Source organism: Chlorocebus sabaeus, chromosome 9 (assembly GCF_047675955.1).
Source record: "Chlorocebus sabaeus isolate Y175 chromosome 9, mChlSab1.0.hap1, whole genome shotgun sequence".
NCBI classification, from domain to species: Eukaryota; Metazoa; Chordata; class Mammalia; order Primates; family Cercopithecidae; genus Chlorocebus; species Chlorocebus sabaeus.
In genome coordinates, this window is record NC_132912.1 from 21,615,738 (window position 1) to 21,637,492 (window position 21,755).

A 21,755-nucleotide genomic window follows, 5' to 3' on the forward strand; every position below is an offset into this window, starting at 1 on the left:
TCTTCAGTTCTGAACTTCCTTCTGGAATCATTTTCCTATTACTCAAGGAAAATTGTTTGGTGTTTCCTTTAATGGAAATCTTTTTTTAAAAAAATGTTTTCTGGCTTTATTTAGTTACCTAGTTTTTCGTTTGATAATTTGCCTTTTGTCTTTAAGATTTTCATTTCTTTCCCTTAGTTTTCTGTAGTTTTATTAATGTTCCTTGGTGTATATCTTATATTACTCTGATTTATAGTGGTTCTTCAGTCAGTGGCTTTGGGTCTTCTGGGAAATTTTCAGGTATTATCAATTCAGATACTGCTTTCATGCCATTTTCTCTCTTATGTTTCTCTGAGATTCTGATTACGTGTGTGTTAGACCCGTCTGCCTATTACATTTTTCATGTGTGTTATTCCATTTTTTATATTTCTTACTTTTGTGTTTTATGCTAACATTTTGGATTTCTTCTGACCTGTTTTGTTCGTACTTATTCTCTTTTCATCCATGTCTAAACCATTGTTAATCCCACCCATTGATTTTTTTTTTTTTTTCTTGAGATAGGGTCTCTATCACCTAGGCTGGATTTCAGTGGCACAATTATAGTTCACAGCAACTTCCAACTCCTGGGCTCAAGCAATCCTCCTACCTTAACCTCCTGAGTAGCTGGGACTATAGGTGCATGCCGCTGCACCTGGCTCATTATTTTTTTTTTGTGGAGATGGTGTCTCACTTTATTGCCTAGGGTTGTCTTGAACTCCTGATCAAGCGATCCGCCTCAGCCTTCCAAAGTACTGGGCTTACAGATGTGAGCCACTGTGCCTGGATGATTTCTAAATTTGCGCTTTACTTCTGGAATTTTAATTTATTATTATAGTTTTCAGTTCTTTGCATCAATTTAGAATTTTGCCTTGTGTGTACTTGATCATAGTAAGCATACTTATTTTAAAATCTTTATCTGATAACTCAAATACTGATCTGTTTTGATTTTCTTGTTTCTCCTTATTTTCGTTCATATTGTCTTGTCCATGTGTTTGGTACTTATTGTGCTGGAAATTATATGTAATTAAGAAATTTTAGGCTGGGTGTGGCATCTTATATCTGTAATCCCACCACTTTGGGAAGCTGAGACTGGCGGATCACTTGAGGTCAGGAGTTCGAGACCAGCCTGGTCAACATAATGAAACCCCGTCTTTACTGGAAATACAAAAATTAGCCAGCTGTGATGGTGGGCACCTGCAATCCCAGCTACTTGGGAGGCTGAGGCAGGAGAATTGCTTGAACTGGGAGGAAGTTGCAGTGAGCCGAGATTACGCCAGTGCAGTTCAGCCTGGGTGACAGACCAAGGCTTTGTCTCAGGAAAAAAAAGGGTAGAAATTATTTGTAGCCAAGATGATACTATTTTCTTTTAGAGAGGATAGATGTATATTTGCATCTGCTTGGTGCCTTGGGGGTTGTAATTTAAGATTATCTTGGTCAAATTTCAGAGTTTGAGATGGTCAGAGCCCTGGTGTAGTCTCTTTGAGGGTCTATGTACTTTTAGTGTATTCTTACCCCTGGTTTGCCCTTCAGTGTTGCATCTGAAAGGAGAGGGGTTTACTTGTTCCCTTTTTCTCTTGGTTGTTTGTGAATGTACATCCTTGTACTGTTAGGCCTCTGAGTCTGTCAAAAGTACCCTTCAGGCCTGGCGCAGTGGCTCACGCCTGTAATCCCAGCTTTTTGGGAGGCTGAGTTGGGCGGATCACCTGAGGTCGGGAGTTCAAGACCAGCCTGACCAACATGGAGAAACCCCACCCCTACTAAAAATACAAAATTTAGCCAGGTGTGGTGGTGCATGCCTGTAATCCTGGGAGGCGGAGGCAGGAGAATTTTTTGAACCTGGGAGGCAAAGGTTGCAGTGAGCCGAGATTGTACCGTTGCACTCCAGCCTGGGCCACAAGAGTGAAACTGTCTCAAAAAAAAAAAAAAAAAAAAAGTACCCTTCATCCTCACCACTGCTTTCTCTGAAATAGGCAAATGTCCCCCGGGCAAAAGTGGCCAGAAACTATACCTAGGACTTTCGTTCTCTTCCAGTTTTAGCCCAGAAACTCCTCACTATCATATCAGCTCTTTAATACCTTCAGTTGGGAGGCTGAGGCAGGAGAATTGCTTGAATCCGGGAGGCAGAGGTTGCGGTGAGCCGAGATTGCACCATTGCACTCCAGCCTGGGCAACAATAGTGAAACTCTGTCTCAAAAAAATATATACATATATATTTCATATGAAATTTAACACATTTCAAATTAAAATAGTGAAATGATTGTTATTACTAATATTAAAAATATTGACACTAAGATAATTTCATGTTGACGTTTAAAATGATTAAGATTAAATTATTAAATTTTATCATAAGTATTAAATTTTTAAAAACTCCTTTTATAGTGGTTCTCAGAGGTAGTGTTGATGTGAATATTTGGTCGCCTGTATAAGAAGTGTTAGTGCCGACATCTGAATTTATGAATGTTTCCCTTTATTTATATTACTGTACATCACAACTGGGGAAATGATTAAGAATGCTTTTTTTTAGTAGTGGTTTGAGTATTCTCAAGCAATGGAAGTAAGACAGCAATGAGAATTTGTTAATGTCCTTGTTGTGCGTTTGTTTCAACAGACATTTGAGGGATCTGTTAAGGAAGTTAATAATGTTAATTTGCTTTTGATAAAACTGAAAATATGACATTTATTTATTTATTTTTAGGTTGGGCCCATGTGGTTTGTGCCCTGTATATTCCAGAGGTACAATTTGCCAATGTTTCCACAATGGAACCAATTGTTTTACAGTCTGTTCCGCATGATCGTTATAATAAGGTACAGTGGATATTATTTTATTACTGTTTAAATATCCCTGCTGGGAAGTAGAAAGGAAGTTTTTGTGTTTTTAAAATTACAGGTCTCCATCAAATTTAGGGGAGATTTGGAAAAAAAATTACTACACCAAACTACAGTTATTAAAATGTTATTAATATGTTACTAAGGTCACAGGAGTACAAAGCAAGCAAAACTGTCTTACCTTTTATAGTAACTTAGGTATTTAGTATTCTACGATTTACAGGATATTTTAATCCTTAGAGATCGGCCTTTTGTGAATTATCTACTTCTTTTGTTCTTTCAAGTATCAAGAGTCTGTTAAATTTGAATTAATTATTATTTTGCATAATATTCATTACAGTGTATCCCATTCATTTTTGAAAAACAGTCCTGTATTAGAATGTTACTTGTCTCCCCTGCCAAAGTTATTTGTACCCCAAGATATGGTTTTTATTGTTGACCTTAAAAAAACAAAAAAAGTGTGCTTTTTTCCTGTATATTTTTCTTCATTTAGTACATACTATATTATTGTTTTATTCTCCTCTCCATTTTAGGTTTCACCATTACCCAATGTGCCTTTAAATATAGTTTTACCATTTAATTGAAGGTACACATTCCATCCTTGGAAGAAATAGCAGCCAGCTTTAAGATTTTAAATGTTTTTGTGTAAAAAAACTTCTTGTTATGTAATTAATATTTATTTTAAAAACTTGAAAATACAGACAAGTAAATAAATATAAGACAAAAATCATTCATAATCTTCTCATTCAAGCTCATCCAGGTTTTTTCCTGTGTATTTTTGCTTATAGTATATACTTACAAAAAAATTGAATTGTTTTTGCTTATATTTTTTGTTTGCTTTTAAAACTTACACAGCATCTTTTTTGTCAGTAAATTGTGTTTCTGCTGTATTTTTAATAGATACTTAGTCTGTAATACAGAATATCATGAGATTTAACAAACTGTAAATTTAATTAAGCAACCCTTTGTGGTTGAAGGGCCTAGTTTGATGTCTGGCATTTAGTATACACTGCTAGCATCTGTGTTAAAGTGTGTGGACATTTTGGAAGCTTCAGTAAATACATTGTGTGAAATTGTCCTCTAGAAGTTACCCTGTATTAGCTATATGTGAGATTGCTCATAACTCTATATTATGTTAGGTACACTGTGTTACCCTTTTAAAAACTTTGCTATTCTTTCTAGTAAAAAAAAATATTAAAATGTTGAATGAGTTTATTTGAGTACTGGTAAGGTTAATTATTTTAAAGTTTTTTTTTTTTTGAAGATTATTCATGTATGTTAATTGACCTTTCCATATCTGTTTGTTTTAATATTATAATTTTTTTTACAAAGTGTTTTAGAGATCATATTATTTTGTCTTATATATTTGTTGTGCGTATTTTTTCCCATAATTTAACGTTTGGTTTTTAATTTTATTATGTTTTCATAGTTGTTGGGATTCTAGCAGGTTAATTTTTTCTAATGCAGAAGTTTACATTTTTGAGGTCATTTATGCAAATACTCTTTATTGTTTCTGCCTTTGATGCTGTGCAAAGAAAATCTTTATATTAATGTACTTTTTGTTTTTTTTTAGTGCTTTGGAAGTTCATTTTTAAAAACCTTGTTTTTGTTTTTAATTTTAAAAGCATTAAAACTTACAAACAGGTTGCAAGAATAGTACAAAAGAACTCTTCCTTCCCTAAACCGTTTGAGAGTAACTTACCAATATAATATGCTGTCGCCCCTGAATACTTCAGAATTTCCCATAAAGAAGGGTATTCTCTTGGGAATATACGATATGCCATCAAAATAAGGAAATTAACAGCGATACATTATTACTGTCTGATCTTTGGAACCCATTCATGTTTCTGTAGACATATTTATAGCAAAAGAATCAAACTGCATTTTGACTCTTTGGCCTTTTTATTTATTTTTATTTTTGTACAGAGTCTCGCTCTGTCACCCAGGCTGGAGTGCAGTAGTGCAATCTCGGCTCACTGCAGCCTCCACCTCCTGGGTTCGAGTGATTCTTGTGCCTCAGCCCCCGAGTAGCTGGGATTATAGGTTTGCACCACCACATCCAGCTAATTTTTTTGTGCTTTTAGTAAAGACAGGCTCTTGCCATATTGGCCAGGTTGCTCTTGAACTCCTGGCCTCAAGTGATCTGCCTGCCTCAGCCTCCCAAAGTGTTGGGATTACAGGTGTGAGCCACCCCGCCTGGGCCTCTTTGGTCTTTTAAAATCTCAAATAGTAACTCAGTCTTTCCCTGAGTTTCATAACTTTGATACTTCTGAATATAACAGGCCAGTTACTTTGTAGAATGACCCCCTATTTGGATTTGCCTGATGTTTCATCATGATTAAATACAGTTATGTTTTTAGCAGGAGTATCGCATGTATGATTCTGTGTTCTTTTGTTTGCATCCTATCAGGTGGTACATGATTTCAGTTTTTCCTTGATCACTTGGTTAAGGTGTGTCTGTCAGGTTTCTCCACTGTGAGGTTAATCTTTTTTCTCTTCATAGTCAGTGTGGATTTTGTGGGGGAAGTTCTTCGTATATAAACATGTTGTTCTTGTGCCTTTTCCTCACTAATTTTAGCATTCATTGATGTCTCTTGACCTAATTTATGACTAGGATTGATGGCAAGTAGTGGTTTTCTAATTTCACCCTTTCTTTTACATTCATCAGTTGACATTCCACTGTAAGGTAAAACTTTCTTTACTCCCTAGTATTTCTATTAGTATGGACTTATGCTATTTTATTTTAATAAGTCATATTCCACTAATGTCATTTATTTTGATGTTCATACTATCTCAGGTTTGCCTGGTGGGACCTCTTTAAGCTGACTTCTGTGTCTTTTGACCTATCATTTCAGAGAAGCATTTCTCTACTTCTGACACAGCAGTATAATCTAAGCTCATCTTGTATTATTCCTGCTGTAGTTCTGAAATCACCATTTCTCTGAGGAGCCTTGATTTCTTTTAGGTGAGAATAATATTTAGGAGCCATAGTGGGTGCTAGGTGTGGGTTATTGCTACTCTCAGTCAGCATGGCTAGGAAGTGTGTGTGTATGTGTGTGTGCATTCCTGCAGAGATACGTATTTCTATAAATTCACATCTATATTGTTTCTATATCTATGTAGAAAACTGTGGGCCAGGCGTGATGGCTCAGGCCTGTAATCCTAGCACTTTGGGAGGCCGAAACCAGCGGGATGACTTGAGGTCCAGAGTTCGAAACCAGCCTGGCCAATGAAACCCCATCTCTACTAGTCCCAGTTACTCAGTAGTCCCAGCTACCCAGGAGGCTGAGGCAGGAGGACTGCTTGAACCCGGGAGGTGGAGGTTGCAGTGAGCTGAGATAGTGCCACTGCAGTCCAGCCTGCGCAACACAGCAAGAGTCCGTTTCAAAAAGAAAAAAAAAAAGAGTGGTACACTCAGTAGACTGAATTTACTGATAAGAAAATTATAATCTCTACCACAACCACTATATAGATAAATATAAATACTTGAATATATATAGGAAGAGATATGGCTCACGAAGTGAGATTCTGTCTCCAAAAAAAAAAAAAAAAAAAAATTGGCTGGGCCCGGTGGCTCACACCTCTAATCCCAGCACTTTGGAAGGCCCAGGCAGGAGGATCATGAGGTCAGGAGTTTAAGGCCAGCCTGGCCAAGATGGTGAAACCCCGTCTCTACTAAAAAATACAAAAATTCGCCAGGCATGGTAGTGGGCGCCTGTATTCCCGCTACTCAGGAGGCTGAGGGAGGAGAATTGCTTGAACCTGGGAGGCAGAGCTTGCGGTGAGCTGAGATCACACCACTGCACCTCAGCCTGGGTGACAGAGTGAGACTCCATCTCAAAAAAAAAAAAAAAAAATTTAGCTGGGCATGGTGGTGGACACCTGTAATCCCAGCTACGCAGGAGGCTGAGACAGGAGAATTGCTTGAACCTGGGAGTTGGAGGTTGCAGTGAGCCGAGATTGTACCACTGCACTTCAGCCTGGGCAACAGAGTGAGACTCTGTCTCAAAAAAAGAAAAAAAGAACAAGCTGTGAGGTCACACAATACTTTTGATTCATTATGTGAATATACATACACATTTACCATAAGCATATGGAGTTCAATATATAGAGATGGTTATACAGTAATAGTAACCATCTCTATATATTGAACTCCATATGCTTATGGTAACTTCTCCAAATCTAGCCCAACAAAACAGGGTTCATTTTAATTTTTTCCCCCATGTTTATGATTCTCAGACAGAAACCTGACTCTTACTATTTTTAATAGTTTATTTATTTGATCAACCTCCTGTTTTGACATACCTTCTGTTGCTGCTCCACCTAATGCAGATGCTATTCTAACCCAGTTCAGGGTTGCTGCTGCTTTCCTGCATGCCAGTCCTTTTCACCCCTCTTGGGATTTGATATTCAGCTTCAGTTCACTACTTCCACTTTGGTTGATCTTCTCACCTTGCTCTGAGATTATCCCCACCACTATCCCCAGCCCCTTAGGGGAGCCAACCTTACTCAGGCTCTTATACTTGTATTGGACTGCCCCCTCCTCCCCAACATGGATAATTACTATGCTTGAACCCACCTCGTGGCCTTTTTTTTTTTTTTTTTGAGACAGGGCTCACTTTGTCACCCAGGCTGGATGCAGTGGTACAGTTTTGGCTCACTGCAGCCTCGACCTCTTGGGCTCAAGCAGTCCTTCCACTTTAGCCCTCTAAGTAGGTGGGACTACAGGCGCACCCATCACACATGGCTACGTTTTTTGTATTTTTTTGTAGAGTTGAGGTTTCATCATGTTGCCCAGGCTAGTCTTGAACTGCTGAGCTCAAGTGATCTGCCTGCTCTGGCCTCCCAAAGTGCTAGGATTACAGGCGTGAGCCACCATGCCCAGCCCCATCTCATGGCTTCAAGACTAAAGTGTTCAAGTAGAAAAGGAGCGAGGGTAGACCAAAGAAGGAACTATTTAGATATAAGTATTTTATTAGCCTAGAATTAATTTTAGAATAGGGTAAGATATGTGCCTAACTTTCCCCTCCCACCTGGTTAGTCAACTTTTCCAACACTATTGCTGAATAATCTATGTTTTCCAGTGTGATTTGAAATATTGTTTGAATCATTACTAAATTCTTCAATGCCTGAGTATGTTTCTGGACTTTTTTTGTGTTCCATTGGTGTGTCTATTTTTATTCTGGTACCACACTATTTTAAATTGTTATGGCTTTATATACGTTTTAGTACATGGTAAGACAAATATTGTCATGTATTTATTTTTCTAGATGAACATTAGGACTAATAAAAGCACAATTTAGACTATATTAGAGTTACAGTGAAATACTGTTTTAGGGATGAATATTTTTATAATATTGACTCTTTCCTTCCAGAAACATGGTGTATCTGTTTATCAAGTTTACTTTTTTTCTTCTTTCTCTTTCTTTCCTTTTTATAGCTTTTCTTATATGCGATCACTTTATGTTTGTTGGATTTTTGTTGTTGATTTGTTTTGTTCTACTTAGTGTTAGAATAGGCTCAGTGGCTCATGCCTGTAGTCCTAGCACTTTGGGACGCCCAGGCAGGAGTATTGCTTGAGTCCAGAAGTTTGAGACCAGCTTGGACAACAAGCAAGACCCCTTCTCTACACAAAAGATAAAATTTAGCCAGGTGTGGGGAGGCACATGCGTCTGTAGTCCAGCTACTCAAGAAGCTGCAGTGGGAGGATCCCTTGAGCCCAGGAGGTCGAGGCTGCAGTGAACTGTGATTGTGCCCCTGCACCCCTGCCTGGGCAACAGAACAAGACCCTGTTCAAAAACGAACAGCAAGCAAAGAAACAAAAAACAAAAAAGAAAAAAAGTTAATGAACTGGGTGTGGTGGCTCACACCTATAATTTCAGTACTTTGGGAGGTTGAAGTGGGAGGATTGCTTGAGCCCAGGAGTACCAGACCAGCCTGGGCAACATTCTGCAACCCCACCTCTGCAAAGAAGAAAAACAATTAGCCGAGCATGGTGGTGCTTGCCTGTAGTCCCTCCCAACTACTCGAGAGGCTGAAGTGCGAGGATCACTTGAGTCTGGGAGGTCAAGGCTGCAGTGAGCTATGATTGTGTGACTGTACTCCAGCCTAGGTGACAGAGTGAGACCCTGTCTCAAAAAATAAAAAAAGTTAATAATAAGATTTTGTTCATATATATTCTTTATGCCTAATAATGGGGCATGCAATTCTGAAATGACAGGAATGATTGCAAAATGGTTTTGAAGACATCAGTCCTTAATGGATGATAGGTAATAAAGGATACGTTTGGGAACATTTATTTACTGGGCATTTGCTATGGGCCTACTTTGTATCAAGCATTGTGTTAGATACCAGGAATTCAAGGATAAATAAAATAGGGGGTTTCCCCTCCTCAAGTAGGAAGACAAGTAAATAAATGTATGAAAATTAAAATATATATTACATAACAATAAGGCTGAATGGAGTATTATGGGTAAATATTGAAAGGAGGGATTATTCTTGTCTCAGGAATTGAGTAAGGCGTACAAAGAGCTTCTAGGGCTTTGCAGAATAATTAGGCATTTGACCTGTGCAGAAAAGGATCAAATAAAAATTCCAGACAGAGAAAGTGACATAACCTAGGGTAGCAGGTGCAAAGGGAAGAAGTGGTAGGCATGTTCAGAGAATAAAAAATAGTGCTATGTGACTAGAACGTTGTGGAATTTAGAAAAAATGAAATTTTGTGAGTACTAGGAAAACAATTTGCTGGAATATCTTTATTGTATATCTAAATAGCAGAGAATTCACTGTATTGACCTGTGAAATTTTTTACATGTTGTTAAATATATAATGGCCAGTTTTAAAAATATTTATTAATTTTAATAGGTTTTGGGGGAACACATGGTGTTTGGTTACATGACTAAGTTCTTTAGTGGTGATTTCTGAGATTTTGGTGTACCCGTCACCCAAGCAGTTTACACTGTGCCCAATGTGTAGTCTTCTATCTCTCATCCCATTTCCACCTTTACCCCAAATCCGCAAAGTTCGTTGTGTATCATTCTAATCCCTTTGTATCCTCATAGGTTAACTTCCTTTGTTTATTTGGTTGGTTGGTTGTATTTTTTGAGACAGAGTCTTGCTCTGTCACCCAGGCTGGAGTGCAGTGGTTCACTCTTGGCTCACTGCAACCTCTACCTCCTGGATTTAAGCAATTCTCATGCCTCAGCCTCCCAAATAGCTGGGGATTACAGGCATGCATCACCACTTCCAGTTAATTTTTTTTGCATTTTTAGTAGAGACAGGTTTTCGCCACATTGGTCAGGCTGGGCTTGAATTCCCAGCCTCAAGTGATCCGCCCGCCTTGGCTGCCTCCCAAAGTTCTGGGATTACAGGTGTGAGCCAGTGCGCCTGGTCTATTTTTTTTTATAGAGACAGGATCTCCCTTTGTTGCCCAGGGAGGTCTCTAACTCTTGGTCTCAAGGAATCCTCCTGCCTCAGCCTCTCAAAGTGCTGGGATTATAGTTGTGAGCTGCTGTGGCCAGTTTTTGTAAAATTTAAATCATTGGATCCTATTTTCATATTTTTGACTGCTAATATTTTCTTCTGTTACATGCATTAACTCATGATTTCACTGACATGTTTTGTTAAAATTACCCTTTTTTTTTTTTGAGACGGAGTGTCGCTGTGTGGCCCAGGCTGGAGTGCAGTGGCGCGATCTCGGCTCACTGCAAGCTCCGTCCCCCGGGTTCACGCCATTCTCCTGCCTCAGCCTCCCGTGTAGCTGGGACTACAGGCGCCCGCCCCTATGCCTGGCTAATAGTTTTTTGTATTTTTAGTAGAGACGGGGTTTCACCGTGTTAGCCAGGATGGTCTCAATCTCCTGACCTCGTGATCCGCCCGTCTCGGCCTCCCAAAGTGCTGGGGTTACAGGCGTGAGCCACCACACCTGGCCTAAAAATTACCTTTTAATAAGTTTTCAGAAATGTGAAGATTGTGGCAGCAAAGGGATTTGGGAACTTTTTTGGGGTAGAAGCTTGTATCCTTCAGAGTCAAGGAAGCATTCATTTTTAGAAAGCTACAGTTTCCATGGAGAGTAGTTAGCAGATGATGATGAGTATATCATTTGTATTTGTATATGTGTATGTATATTCTTAAATAGTCCTTCTTTATAGTGGATGGCCCTGTAGTAAAGAGTGTTTATAAGTATAGGAAGGATGAGCTAGGCCAGAGAAACAAACAAAAACATCAAAAAACATGATGTCATCTAATTGTAAGATTAAACCTAATGGAAGTCGTAGAAATTGCTAACCTGTTTCCGCCTTATTTTTTTCCAAAAGTAATAGTAGTGGATAGCAATTAAGTTTTTATCAGTATATTTAATGTCTGTGTGAACAATTTTTTTTTTTTTTTTTTTTTTTTTTGGAGACGGAGTCTCACTTTGTGGCCCAGGCTGGAGTGCAGTGGCTCAGTCTTGGCTCACTGCAACCTCCATCTCCCAGGTGCAAGTGATTCTCCTGCCTCAACCTCCCATGGTCTCAATCTCCTGATCTCGTGATCCGCCTGCCTCGGCCTCCTGAGGTGCTGGGATTACAGTTGTGAGCCACTGCGCTGGCCAGAACTTTTTTTTTTTTTTTGATTGAGTCTTGTTCTGTCGCCCAGGCTGGAGTGCAGTGCTGAGATCTCGGCTTACTGCAACCTCTGCCTTCCAGGTTCAAGCGATTCTCCTGCCACAGCCCCCTGGAGTAGCTGGGATTACAGGCATCCACTACCACACCCAGCTAATTTTTTTTTTTTTTTTTTTTTAGGCGGATTCTCACTGTATCACTCAGGTTGGAGTGCAGTGGTATGATCTTGGCCCAGTGCACCCTCTCTGCCTCGCAGGTTTAAGTGATTCTCTTCATGCCTCAGTCTCCTGAGTAGCTGGGATTATAGGCGTGGACCATCATGCCCAGCTAATTTTTGTATTTTTGGTAGAGATGGGGTTTGCCATGTTGGCCAGGCTGGGCTTGAACTCCTGACCTCAAGTGATCCAGCAGCCTTAGCCTCCCACAGTGCTGGGATTACAGGTATAAGCCACTGTGCCTGGCCAAGTAAAAGATATTTTTGAAAGCACTAAATATTCTTTATGGATTTTAGGACTCCCCAAAATGAGGTTTCAGGTAAATAGAGAAGCGAAACATTTCATCTATCTGCCTGTTCATCTTGTCCTCATTTATGGCTTGTCCTCTTATATGTACCAGGTCTGTATAGTGGATAGATGTGCATAAATCAGTGATTGTTAAACAGTAATATGTGCAAGGATTTTTGAGGTACAGTGAATGTCCACCGAACCTTTAACAGGACTGAGGAAAGAGGGAGGAGGTATCTTAGAAAAGGTCGCAGTTTTTCCTAAGAGTAAGAAACCTCCAGGTGCTGACTGTGAAGAGAGGAGAAAGGAAGGAACACATGAGTGGCTGTTAATTTTACAGATTGAAGGAGCAAAAACTTTGAAGTGGGAAATAACAAGTACAGTGGTGAGCAGGGGGAGGGATTTGGGATGGTGGCAGGGAGAAGGGTAGTATTGTTAGGACCCTGAATGTGCTAGGCAGAATGCTGAGAGAGACTGTCAAGGGTCAGATGTTCAGGCACCTCATGCATGGTGTTAAGGAGCCTAAAGCTTATCCCTATTGAAGGGTTTTTATGTTCAGAAAGGATTTGCTTAGGTCTGTCATTCTAATGGATCAGGGGAAGGAGGATTGGGAGATGGAAGATAGAAGAGACAAGAGACCTAGAATCTGTTTAGACTCTGACAGTGTCCCAGAGGTACTAATGAGGATCTGAAGTAGTAGGAACAACAGGACAGAGACATTCAGTAATATGTAAGAGCTTCAGCTGACCAGCCTGGTGATCAATTTAATGTGACAGAGAAGAGGGAGGAAGAAATAGCAGAATGAGTTTTCCATTTCGAGAATATATGTTCTAGGTGCATCACCACTACCTGAGATAGAACACACGCGCGCACACACACAGTGAGTTAATTGAACCATTTTCTTAGAATGAAGAGATAGACACTAAGTTTTAAATTCCCGGCTTACGTTCATGGAACATATTACCCTGTTTGTAAAACAAGTCTTGTGTCTACAAATTGTTCACTGGCATATATTAACAAGATGATAATAAGGCCCCAGATATTCCCATTTGTATGAAAGCATTGAATATATTTGCATTTGTCTATATCTAATAAATGTTTAGTTTTGCTTGGCACTTTATACTAGTTACTTAGATGAGTGCTTAAATTAATTTTTCTTTTCTGGAGAATTGAATCATTTTGAAAAGCAAAATCTTGCAGTTCTATCTGTAAAAAAACTCATTTGTTCTTTTTGATATATCAGCTGATTCTCATTTTGAAATTTCCTGTTTGACTTCTCTCTGTTGTCTATGTGTTCTCTCTCTCCAGCCCCCTCTCCCCAACCCTTAGTTACACATTCTCTTATACTTGGTATTCTCTTTTTCTCAGGAATAGTAAACTATTATTCATTATATTTGTTTCTTGTGGTCTCTCCTCCCCTCCCCCACTTCTTTTTTTTCCAAGATGGTCTCTCACTGTTGCCTAGGCTGGAGTGCAGTGGTGCAATTACAGCTCACTGTAGCTTCGACCTCCCAGCCTTGAGCGATCCTCCCACCTCAGCCTCCTGAGTAGCTGGGACTACAGGCATGCATCGTCATGTCTGGCTACTTTTGTTCTATTTTTTGTAGAGATGGGATCTTACTATGTTGCCTAGGCTGGTCTTGAACTCCTGGATTCAAACAACCCCGTAGCCTTGGCTTCCCAAAGTGTTGGAATGACAAGCGTGAGCCACCATGCTTGGTCTCTTTGTGTCTTTTGTGCTTGTCAACCTGATATATTATTTGCTTTCTTACTCCCAACAATTCCAAGACTCAAAGGCCTATTTATCTGATAAGGACTGTGGAAGAATGGCACTATAATATCCCTCATTGTTATTTCTTTTCTCTTAGCTACCAAAGGCAGCAAGCATTCCAATCTAAACTTTTGAAAATGGCAGTGTATAGTAGCTAGCTTAAAATTGTTCATGAGATTAAAATCTATAATCTCACTCACCAATATTACCTGTCTCAATGCTTTTCTTTTTGTAATATTTATTTATTTATTTAGAGACAGAGTCTTACTCCGTCACCCCATGGTGGAGTGCAGTGAACAATTACGGCTCATGATACCCTCAAACTGCGGGCCTCAAGCAGTCAGTCCTCCCACCTCAGTCTCCCAAGTAGCTAGGAGTACAGGTGCCACCACCACACCCAGTTTTTTAAAAATATTGGTAGAATTGGTAGAGAGACAGCATCTTGCTATATAGCCCAGGTTGGTTGTGAACTCCTGGCCTCAAGTTGTCCTTCCACCTCAGCCCCCGAAAATGCTGGGATTATAGTTAGCCACTATGCCTGGCCCTATCTCTGTTTTTTTTTTTTTTTTTTTTTTTTTTTTTTTTTTAATGTTCGTTTGGCTTCTGGAGTACTCTGGATGATAGGTATTTATATAATTGATAAGAAATCGATTAGGAGATTTTACAAAAACTGATACTTAAGGGGAGGTTACATTGCTGAGCAACATGGTATCAAAATAAGACAGGTCAAATTTGAGAAATCTGTGATTCTTTTTTTTTTTTTTTTTGAGACGGAGTCTCGCTCTGCCGCCCAGGCTGGAGTGCAGTGGCCGGATCTCAGCTCACTGCAAGCTCCGCCTCCTGGGTTTACACCATTCTCCTGCCTCAGCCTCCCAAGTAGCTGGGACTACAGGCGCCTGCCACATCGCCTGGCTATTTTTTTTTTTTGTATTTTTAGTAGAGGCGGAGTTTCACCGTGTTAGCCAGGGTGGTCTCGATCTCCTGACGTCGTGATCCGCCCGTCTCGGCCTCCCAAAGTGCTGGAATTACAGGCTTGAGCCACCGCGCCCGGCCGAAATCTGTGATTCTACAGGTTACCCTACAGGTAACTGACTCGATGTCTCAGTCCTAAATTTCCAGGAGAGCAATTCTGGTGTAAGCACCTGGACTTAGAAGCTATTTTCACCTAGACAAACATGAGTACCTAGGCACCAGTCCATTATTAGAAATTGAGCACAGATGCTAATTTCTAGAAAAGAGAGATGGGTTGTCCAGGTGGGCAAGAAGTTGCAGTTTTGATCAGGCTGCTGCTGCTGGTAATTTTTTTCCAGCTACAAAGTTCCAGGATACACAGTTTGCCTCTTTCTCCCCTACCCCCGGCTGGCCCCCCCATTATAGGTCAAATTTATTTTTTTTTTGAAAGTTGATAGCATTGACGTATCCTGGAATTGTGACCATATAAGTTCCCAGGTAATATACCATGTGATAATCTTTTTATAGGGTTGTGTCAAGAACCTTTTGTATGTACCACCTTTTCCCCACAGTGATGAAGAAACAAAGGAATGCATGTTAGTTGCAAAAAGTCTGAGTGAGTAGACTCCTAGATTAACGAGTCTTATGTGACACTAGGGGCATATAGATCATTTTTAAGGGAATATAAGTAACTGTGATGATTAATGTTTACAAATTGGTTTTAATTTTTTGAAGCTGTTGTTATGCCATGTAATCCATTATGGTTTTCTTCACATAAACATTTAAATGGAGTTTTTTCCTTTATCTAAACTCTTAACCAAAAATTTTTTTTTCTTTTTTTTTGAGATGGAGTTTCACTCTGTTGCCCAGACTGGTGTGCAGTGGTGCGATCTTGGCTCACTGTAACCTCCTCCTCCCGAGTTCAAGCCATTCTCCTGTCTTAGCCTCCCGAGTAGCTGGGATTATAGGTGTCCACCACCACGCTCAGCTAATTTTTTTTTTTTTTTTTTTTTTTTGGTATTTTTGGTAGAGGCGGGGTTTCGCCATGTTGGCCAGGCTGGTCTCAGATTCCTGATGTCTGGTGATTTGCCCACCTTGGCCTCTGAAAGTGCTGGGATTACAGGTGTGAGCCACTGTGCTGGCCTTGATCAATTTCTTTTATCCCTGATGTAAAGAACAGCTTTGGGGCTTATTTCCAATTTTATTCAAATGTTTTCTAATTTGTTTGCTTCTGCTTTTAAAACTTTAATACTTACTCTACTTAAACATTCTTTTGTTTATTAAGAATTTATTTCTGAAATTGTCAAATATGTAAAACAGTAAGCAATAATATAACAAACACCCTGCATACATTCATCACCCAATTCTGAAACCTGACCAGCTCATAGCCAATTTTTCATACATCTCCTGTAGTAGTTTCCTAGGGCTGCTGTAACAAAATATCACAAACTGGGTGGCTTAAAGCAGCAGAAATTTCTTCTCACAATTAAGGAGGCTACAAGTCTGAAATAAAGATATCAGCTGGGTTGGATCCTTTTGAGAACTCATAAGGGAAATCTATTCCATGCCTCTTAGCTTTTGGTGATGGGTGTCAATGGTTGACAGGTTTTTTTTTTTTTTTTTTTTTTTTTTCTTTTTTTAATCACCCTAATCTCTGCTTCTGTCTTCACATTCCATTCTTCCTTTGTTTCTGTCTCCATATGGCTATCTTCTTATTAGGAGATGAGTCATATTGGATTAGAGGCCTGCCCTACTCCATCATGTGACCTCATCCTAATTACATTTGCAATGATCCTTTTTCCAAATAAGGTTACTCTCTAAGATACTGGGAGTTAAGGACTTCACATACATTTCTTGGGGACCACAATTCACGATTCAACCCATAGCAGACTGCCTTCTGGCCCCCCCAAAATTTATATTCTTTCCACATACAAAATAGATGTGCTGTATCCCAATATCTCCCAAAAGTATTAATCCATTTTGATGTAAGTAAGTCTCACATCTTACCTGAATATAATAAACTCAGAAAGTCCCAAATCTCATCTTCTGAATCATCTGAATTGGCGATAGGTTAAGACTTTGGTTAATTCTGAAGCAAAATTTCTGTCTCTGCTGGGCATCTCTGGTGGCTCGTACCTGTAATCTCAGCACTTTGGGAGGCCAAGGTGGGCAGATGACCTGAGGTCAGGAGTTCAAGACCAGCCTGGCTAACACAGTGAAACCTGTCTCTACTAAAAATGCAGAAATTAGCTGGGTGTGGTGGCACCTGCCTGTAGTCCCAGCTATTCGGGAGGCTGAGGCAGGAGAGTCGCTTGAACCCGGGAGGCAGAGGTTGCAGTGAGTCAAGATTGTGCCATTGCACTCCAGCCTGGGTGGCAAGAGTGAGACTCTGTCTAAAAAAAAAATAATAATAACAACTTCTATTTCTAAACCTGTGATACATAGAAAACAAGTTATCTTTCTGAGATGCAGTAGTGGGACAGGCGGAGAAGCATTCCTATTCCAAAAGAGATAAATTGGAAGGAAAATAGGGATTTAAAGCAGGTTTATAAGTCTGCAGGACAAATTCCATTCAGTTCTGAGACTTGAAAATAGTTCTCTGTGGCTTGATATTCTGTTCCCTAGGCCCATTGACATGGCCTTACCCCTTGGTCCTGGGTTGGCAGCCTGCCCTTTTTTTTTTTTCCTTATGCCTACATAGTTCCTATTTTTTTTTCCTACCTTTTTAATCTTAAGTACAGATGCTTCTTGAGTTATGATGAGCTTACATTCTAATAAGGCAGGAGGATTATTTGAGCCCAGGAGTTTGAAGCTTTGGTTTGTGATTATTGCACCTGTGAACAGCCACTTCACTGCAGCCTAGGCAACATAGTGAGACCCCATCTCTAAAAAAAGAAAAGAAAGAAATACACCTTACTTATCTAACATCTTGGCTTAGCCTAGCCTACCTTAAACATGCTCAGAACACTTACATTAGCCTACAGTTGGGAGAAATCATCTGGCTACACGGTTCACTGGACAAGCAAGCATTGGTTGTTTAGTCTCATGATGGCATGGCTGACTGGGAGTTGTGGCTTGCTGCCGCTGCCCAGCATCACAAGAGAATATTGTACTAATGTGTGTTGGGTTTGCATCATGGTGGTAAAGTTGAGAAACTCTAAGTAGAATGATTTTAAGTTGCATACCACCTACAGATACTTTCTAGTATACCATTTTAGTTTCTTTTATTTTTCATTTTTCTTTTATTTTATTTTATTTTTGAGATAGGGTCTTGCTCTGTCACCCTGTCTGGAGTGCAGTGGCACTGTCACGGTCACTGCAACATCAACCTCCCAGGTTCAAGTGATCCTTCCTGCTCAGCCTCACAAGCAGCAGCGACTATAGCCATATGCCATCATGCCTAAGTTTTTTTATTGTTTGTAGTGACTGGCTATGTTGCCCAGGCTGGTGTCAAACTCCTGGGCTCAAGCTATCCTCCTGCTTCAGTCTCCCAAAGTGCTGGGAGCTACAGGTGTTTGGCTTACTGGCCTGGCCTTTTTTATGTTTGAGATATATATCTCTCTCTCTCAACTCACTCACATTGAGATATATATATATATCTGTCTCTCTCAATCTCGACTCACTGCAGGCTCTGCCTCTGGGTTCACGCCATTTTCCTGCCTCAGCCTTCCAAGTAGCTGGGACTACAGGGGCCTGCCACCACGCCTGGCTAATTTTTTTGTAGTTTTAGTAGAGACAGGGTTTCACCGTGTTGGCCATGCTGGTCTTGATCTCCTGACCTCGAGATCCGCCCGCCTCAGCCTCCCAAAGTGCTGGGATTACAGGCGTGAGCCACCGTGCCCGGCCCTTTATGATTTTTAAAACGATTTTTCTTGAATTATTTTCTTAGTGGTTGTTGTAGGGCTTACTATCTTTATCTTAACTTACTTTACTTAATTTCAGTAAGATGTATGAGCATATCTTTTTTTTTTTCTTAAGCATATCTCATTTTATTGGGCTCCTTTTTATTGTAGTTCACAGGAATTGCATGGCTTTTTTCTTTTTTTAACAAATTGAAGGTTTGCGGCAACCCTGGAGTAAGCAAGTCTGTTGGTTTCATTTTTGCAACAGCATGTGCTCACTTAGTGACTCTTTGTACCTTTTTGTTAATTCTCATAATATTTCACACATTTTCAACATTATATCTGTTATGATTATGTATGATCAGTGACCTTTGATGTTACGTACTCTAAGGTGAAGTTAATAAATGTTGTATGCATTCTGACTGCTGTACCAACTCGCTGTTCCCTCATCTCTCTCTACTCTCCTCAGGCCTCCCTGTTCCCTAAGACACAACAATATTGAATGTAGGCCAATTAGTAACCCTTTGACAGTGTACATAGTCACCTAGGAGCTCTGATGAAGATGAACAAGAAAATGTTCTTTTCATGCCTGCTAACACAACATCCATCCTGCAGTCTGTGGATCCAGGAGTCAATTTGACATATAAGTCTTATTTAAGAAACACATTTCGAAAGGCTATGGCTGCTATATAGAGGGTGATTCCTCTGATGGATCTGGACAAAGTACATTGAAAATTTTCTGGAAAGAATTCACCATTCTAGGTACCATTAAGAACATTTGTGTTTTGTGGGTGGAGGTCAAAATATCAACATGAACGGGAGTTTGAAAGAAGTTGATTGTATCCTTCATGGATGACTGAGAGATTCAAGACTTTGATGGAGGCTGCAGATGTGGTGGCCAGTAGCAAGAGAGCTAGAATTAGAAGTGGAACCTGAAGGTGTGACTGAATTGCTGCAATCCCATGGTGAAACTTCAGTGAATATCTTCTCATAGATGAAGAAAGAAAGTGCTTTCTTGAGATGGAATCTATTTCCTGTGAAGATGGTATAAACATTGTTGAAATGACAACAAAGGTTGTAGAATATGCCCCTATACTTAGTTGATAAAGTGGCAGCCAGGTTTGAGATAATTGACCCCAATTTTGAAGAAAGTTTTACTGTAGATAAAATGCTGTCAAACAGCAGCGTATGCTACACAGCAGTGTTTTATGAAAGGAAGAGTCAATTGATATAGCCAACTTTATTGTTATTTTAAAAAATGGCTAAGAGTGGTAGTTCACACCTCTAATCCCATCCCTTACAGAGACACTAGTATTGCTTGAAGCCAGGAGTTTGAGACCACCCAGGGCAACATAGCAAGACCTTGTCTCTACTTAAAAAAAAAAAAAAAAGAAAGAAAGATAGTGAAAGTGCCACAACCACCACCTCAGTGAGTCAGAAGCCATCAACTCTGAGGCAGGAGTTTTTACCACCAAAAAAATAAAGACTTGCAGAAAGCAGTATTCTGTAAAGCTCCATTGTCCTCTTCCACCTTTTGCTGTTGTTATAATAAACATTATATATGGTAAAAACTCAACAATATGTTGGTAAACTTACTGTTTTATATAATCTGTGCTTTTTTTTTTTTTTGAGATGGAGTTTTGCTCTAGTTGCCCAGGCAGGAGTGGAATGGCGCGATCTCGGCTCACCACAACCTCCGCCTCTTGGGTTCAAGCAATTCTCATGCGTCAGCCTCCTGAGTAGCTGGGATTATAGGCATGAGTCACCATGCCCAGCTAATTTTGTATTTTTAGTAGAGACAGGGTTTCTCCATGTTAGTCAGGCTGGTCTGGAACTCCTAACCTCAGGTGATCCGCCCACCTTGTCCTCCCAAAGTGCTGAGATTACAGGCATGAGCCACCCCTGCCTAGGTATTAATTCTTCATTATAACTTTGACCCAATCTTGTTTCATTGTATTGTCATTGTCACATTGTTACGTTTGTATATGTTACAGTCTTGGCAATACAATTTGTAGACATTGTTTAATTCAACTATTTAAATTAAATAGATAAGAGAAGAATGAAGAAGAAATACCTAATCACACTGTTTTACTTCCTACATGGTCTCTGTCAGAGCGTTTGTTTTTCATGTAGATTGCAATTACTGTTTGGTGTGTCTTGATTTTAGCTAAAAGAATTTCCTTTAGTCTTTCTTTTTTGTCACATCTGGAGCAAGAAAATCTCTAAATTTTTATTTTAAAATGTTTGTATTTTGCCTTTATTTTTGAAAGACAGTTTTGCTAGTTATAGGATTCTTGATTTACAGGTTTTTTTCTTTTCTTTTCTTTTTTTTTGGGTATTTTGAATATGTTATTCCACTGCCTTCTGACCTCCGTAGTTACTGATTGGATCTCAGGTGTTAATTTTATTGTATTTATCTTACATGTGGCAGGTCATTTTTCTCATTCTGTTTTAAGAGTTTTCTCTTTATTTTTGGCTTTTTTTTTTTTTGAGACAGTCTTGCTCAGTTGCCCATGCTGGAGTGCAGTGGCACAATAAAGGCTCAGTGCAGTTATTGATCTCCTAGGCTCAAGCCATCTTCTCAACTCAGCTTCCTGAGTAACTGGGACCACAGGGTTGCGCCATCATGCCTGGCCTGGCTAATTTTTTTTTTTTTTTTTTTTTTTAAAGTAGAGCCTGGCCTGGCTAATTTTTTTTTTTTTTTTTTTTAAAGTATAGGTGAAGTTTTGCTATGTTGCCCAGGCTGGTGTTGAACTCCTGGGCTCAAGCGATCCTCTTGCCTCAGCCTCTCAAAGTGTTGGGATTGTAGTCATGAGTTACCACTCCTGGCCACTTTCATAATTTTTAGTGTGGATCTCTTTGTTTTCATCTTATTTTGAGTTTGTTGAGATTTTTGGATGTATAATTTTTTTTTTTAATCAAATTTTGGAAGTTTTCAGCACTGGACTTTCAAATGTAGTTTCTGTCTCCCTTTCTCTTCTCCTTCTGGTTGTTGATACATATGTGCATTTAATGGTGTCCCACATTTTTTTCAGGCTATTCTTTAGGTTGTATAATCTAAGAAAAAAACTGTCCTTTAGGTTATATAATCTGTTTTGATCTCTTCTTAAGTTTGCTAATTTTTTTCTTCTCCCAATTCAATCAGCTTTTGAGTGTTTTAAATAAAATTTAAACTCTAGATTTTCCATTTGTTTGAGGTCTTTGTCTCCTGAGTCCAACATCTGGGCACTCTCAAAGGCAG

The 21,755-nt window shown here is 39.5% G+C and overlaps 1 protein-coding gene across 16 annotated transcripts in view; it reads left to right on the forward strand.

Annotated features, from left to right (window-relative positions):
* The window catches only part of LOC103237988 (protein AF-10), a 212,535-nt gene that overhangs the window by 58,187 nt on the left and 132,593 nt on the right, over nt 1-21,755 (forward strand). For all 16 annotated transcript variants that reach the window (XM_073018774.1, XM_008002463.3, XM_073018776.1 and 13 more), the window contains one exon: nt 2,714-2,823. In XM_073018774.1, coding sequence (XP_072874875.1) covers nt 2,714-2,823 — 110 coding nt within the window. The remainder of the gene's footprint in view (nt 1-2,713; nt 2,824-21,755) is intronic.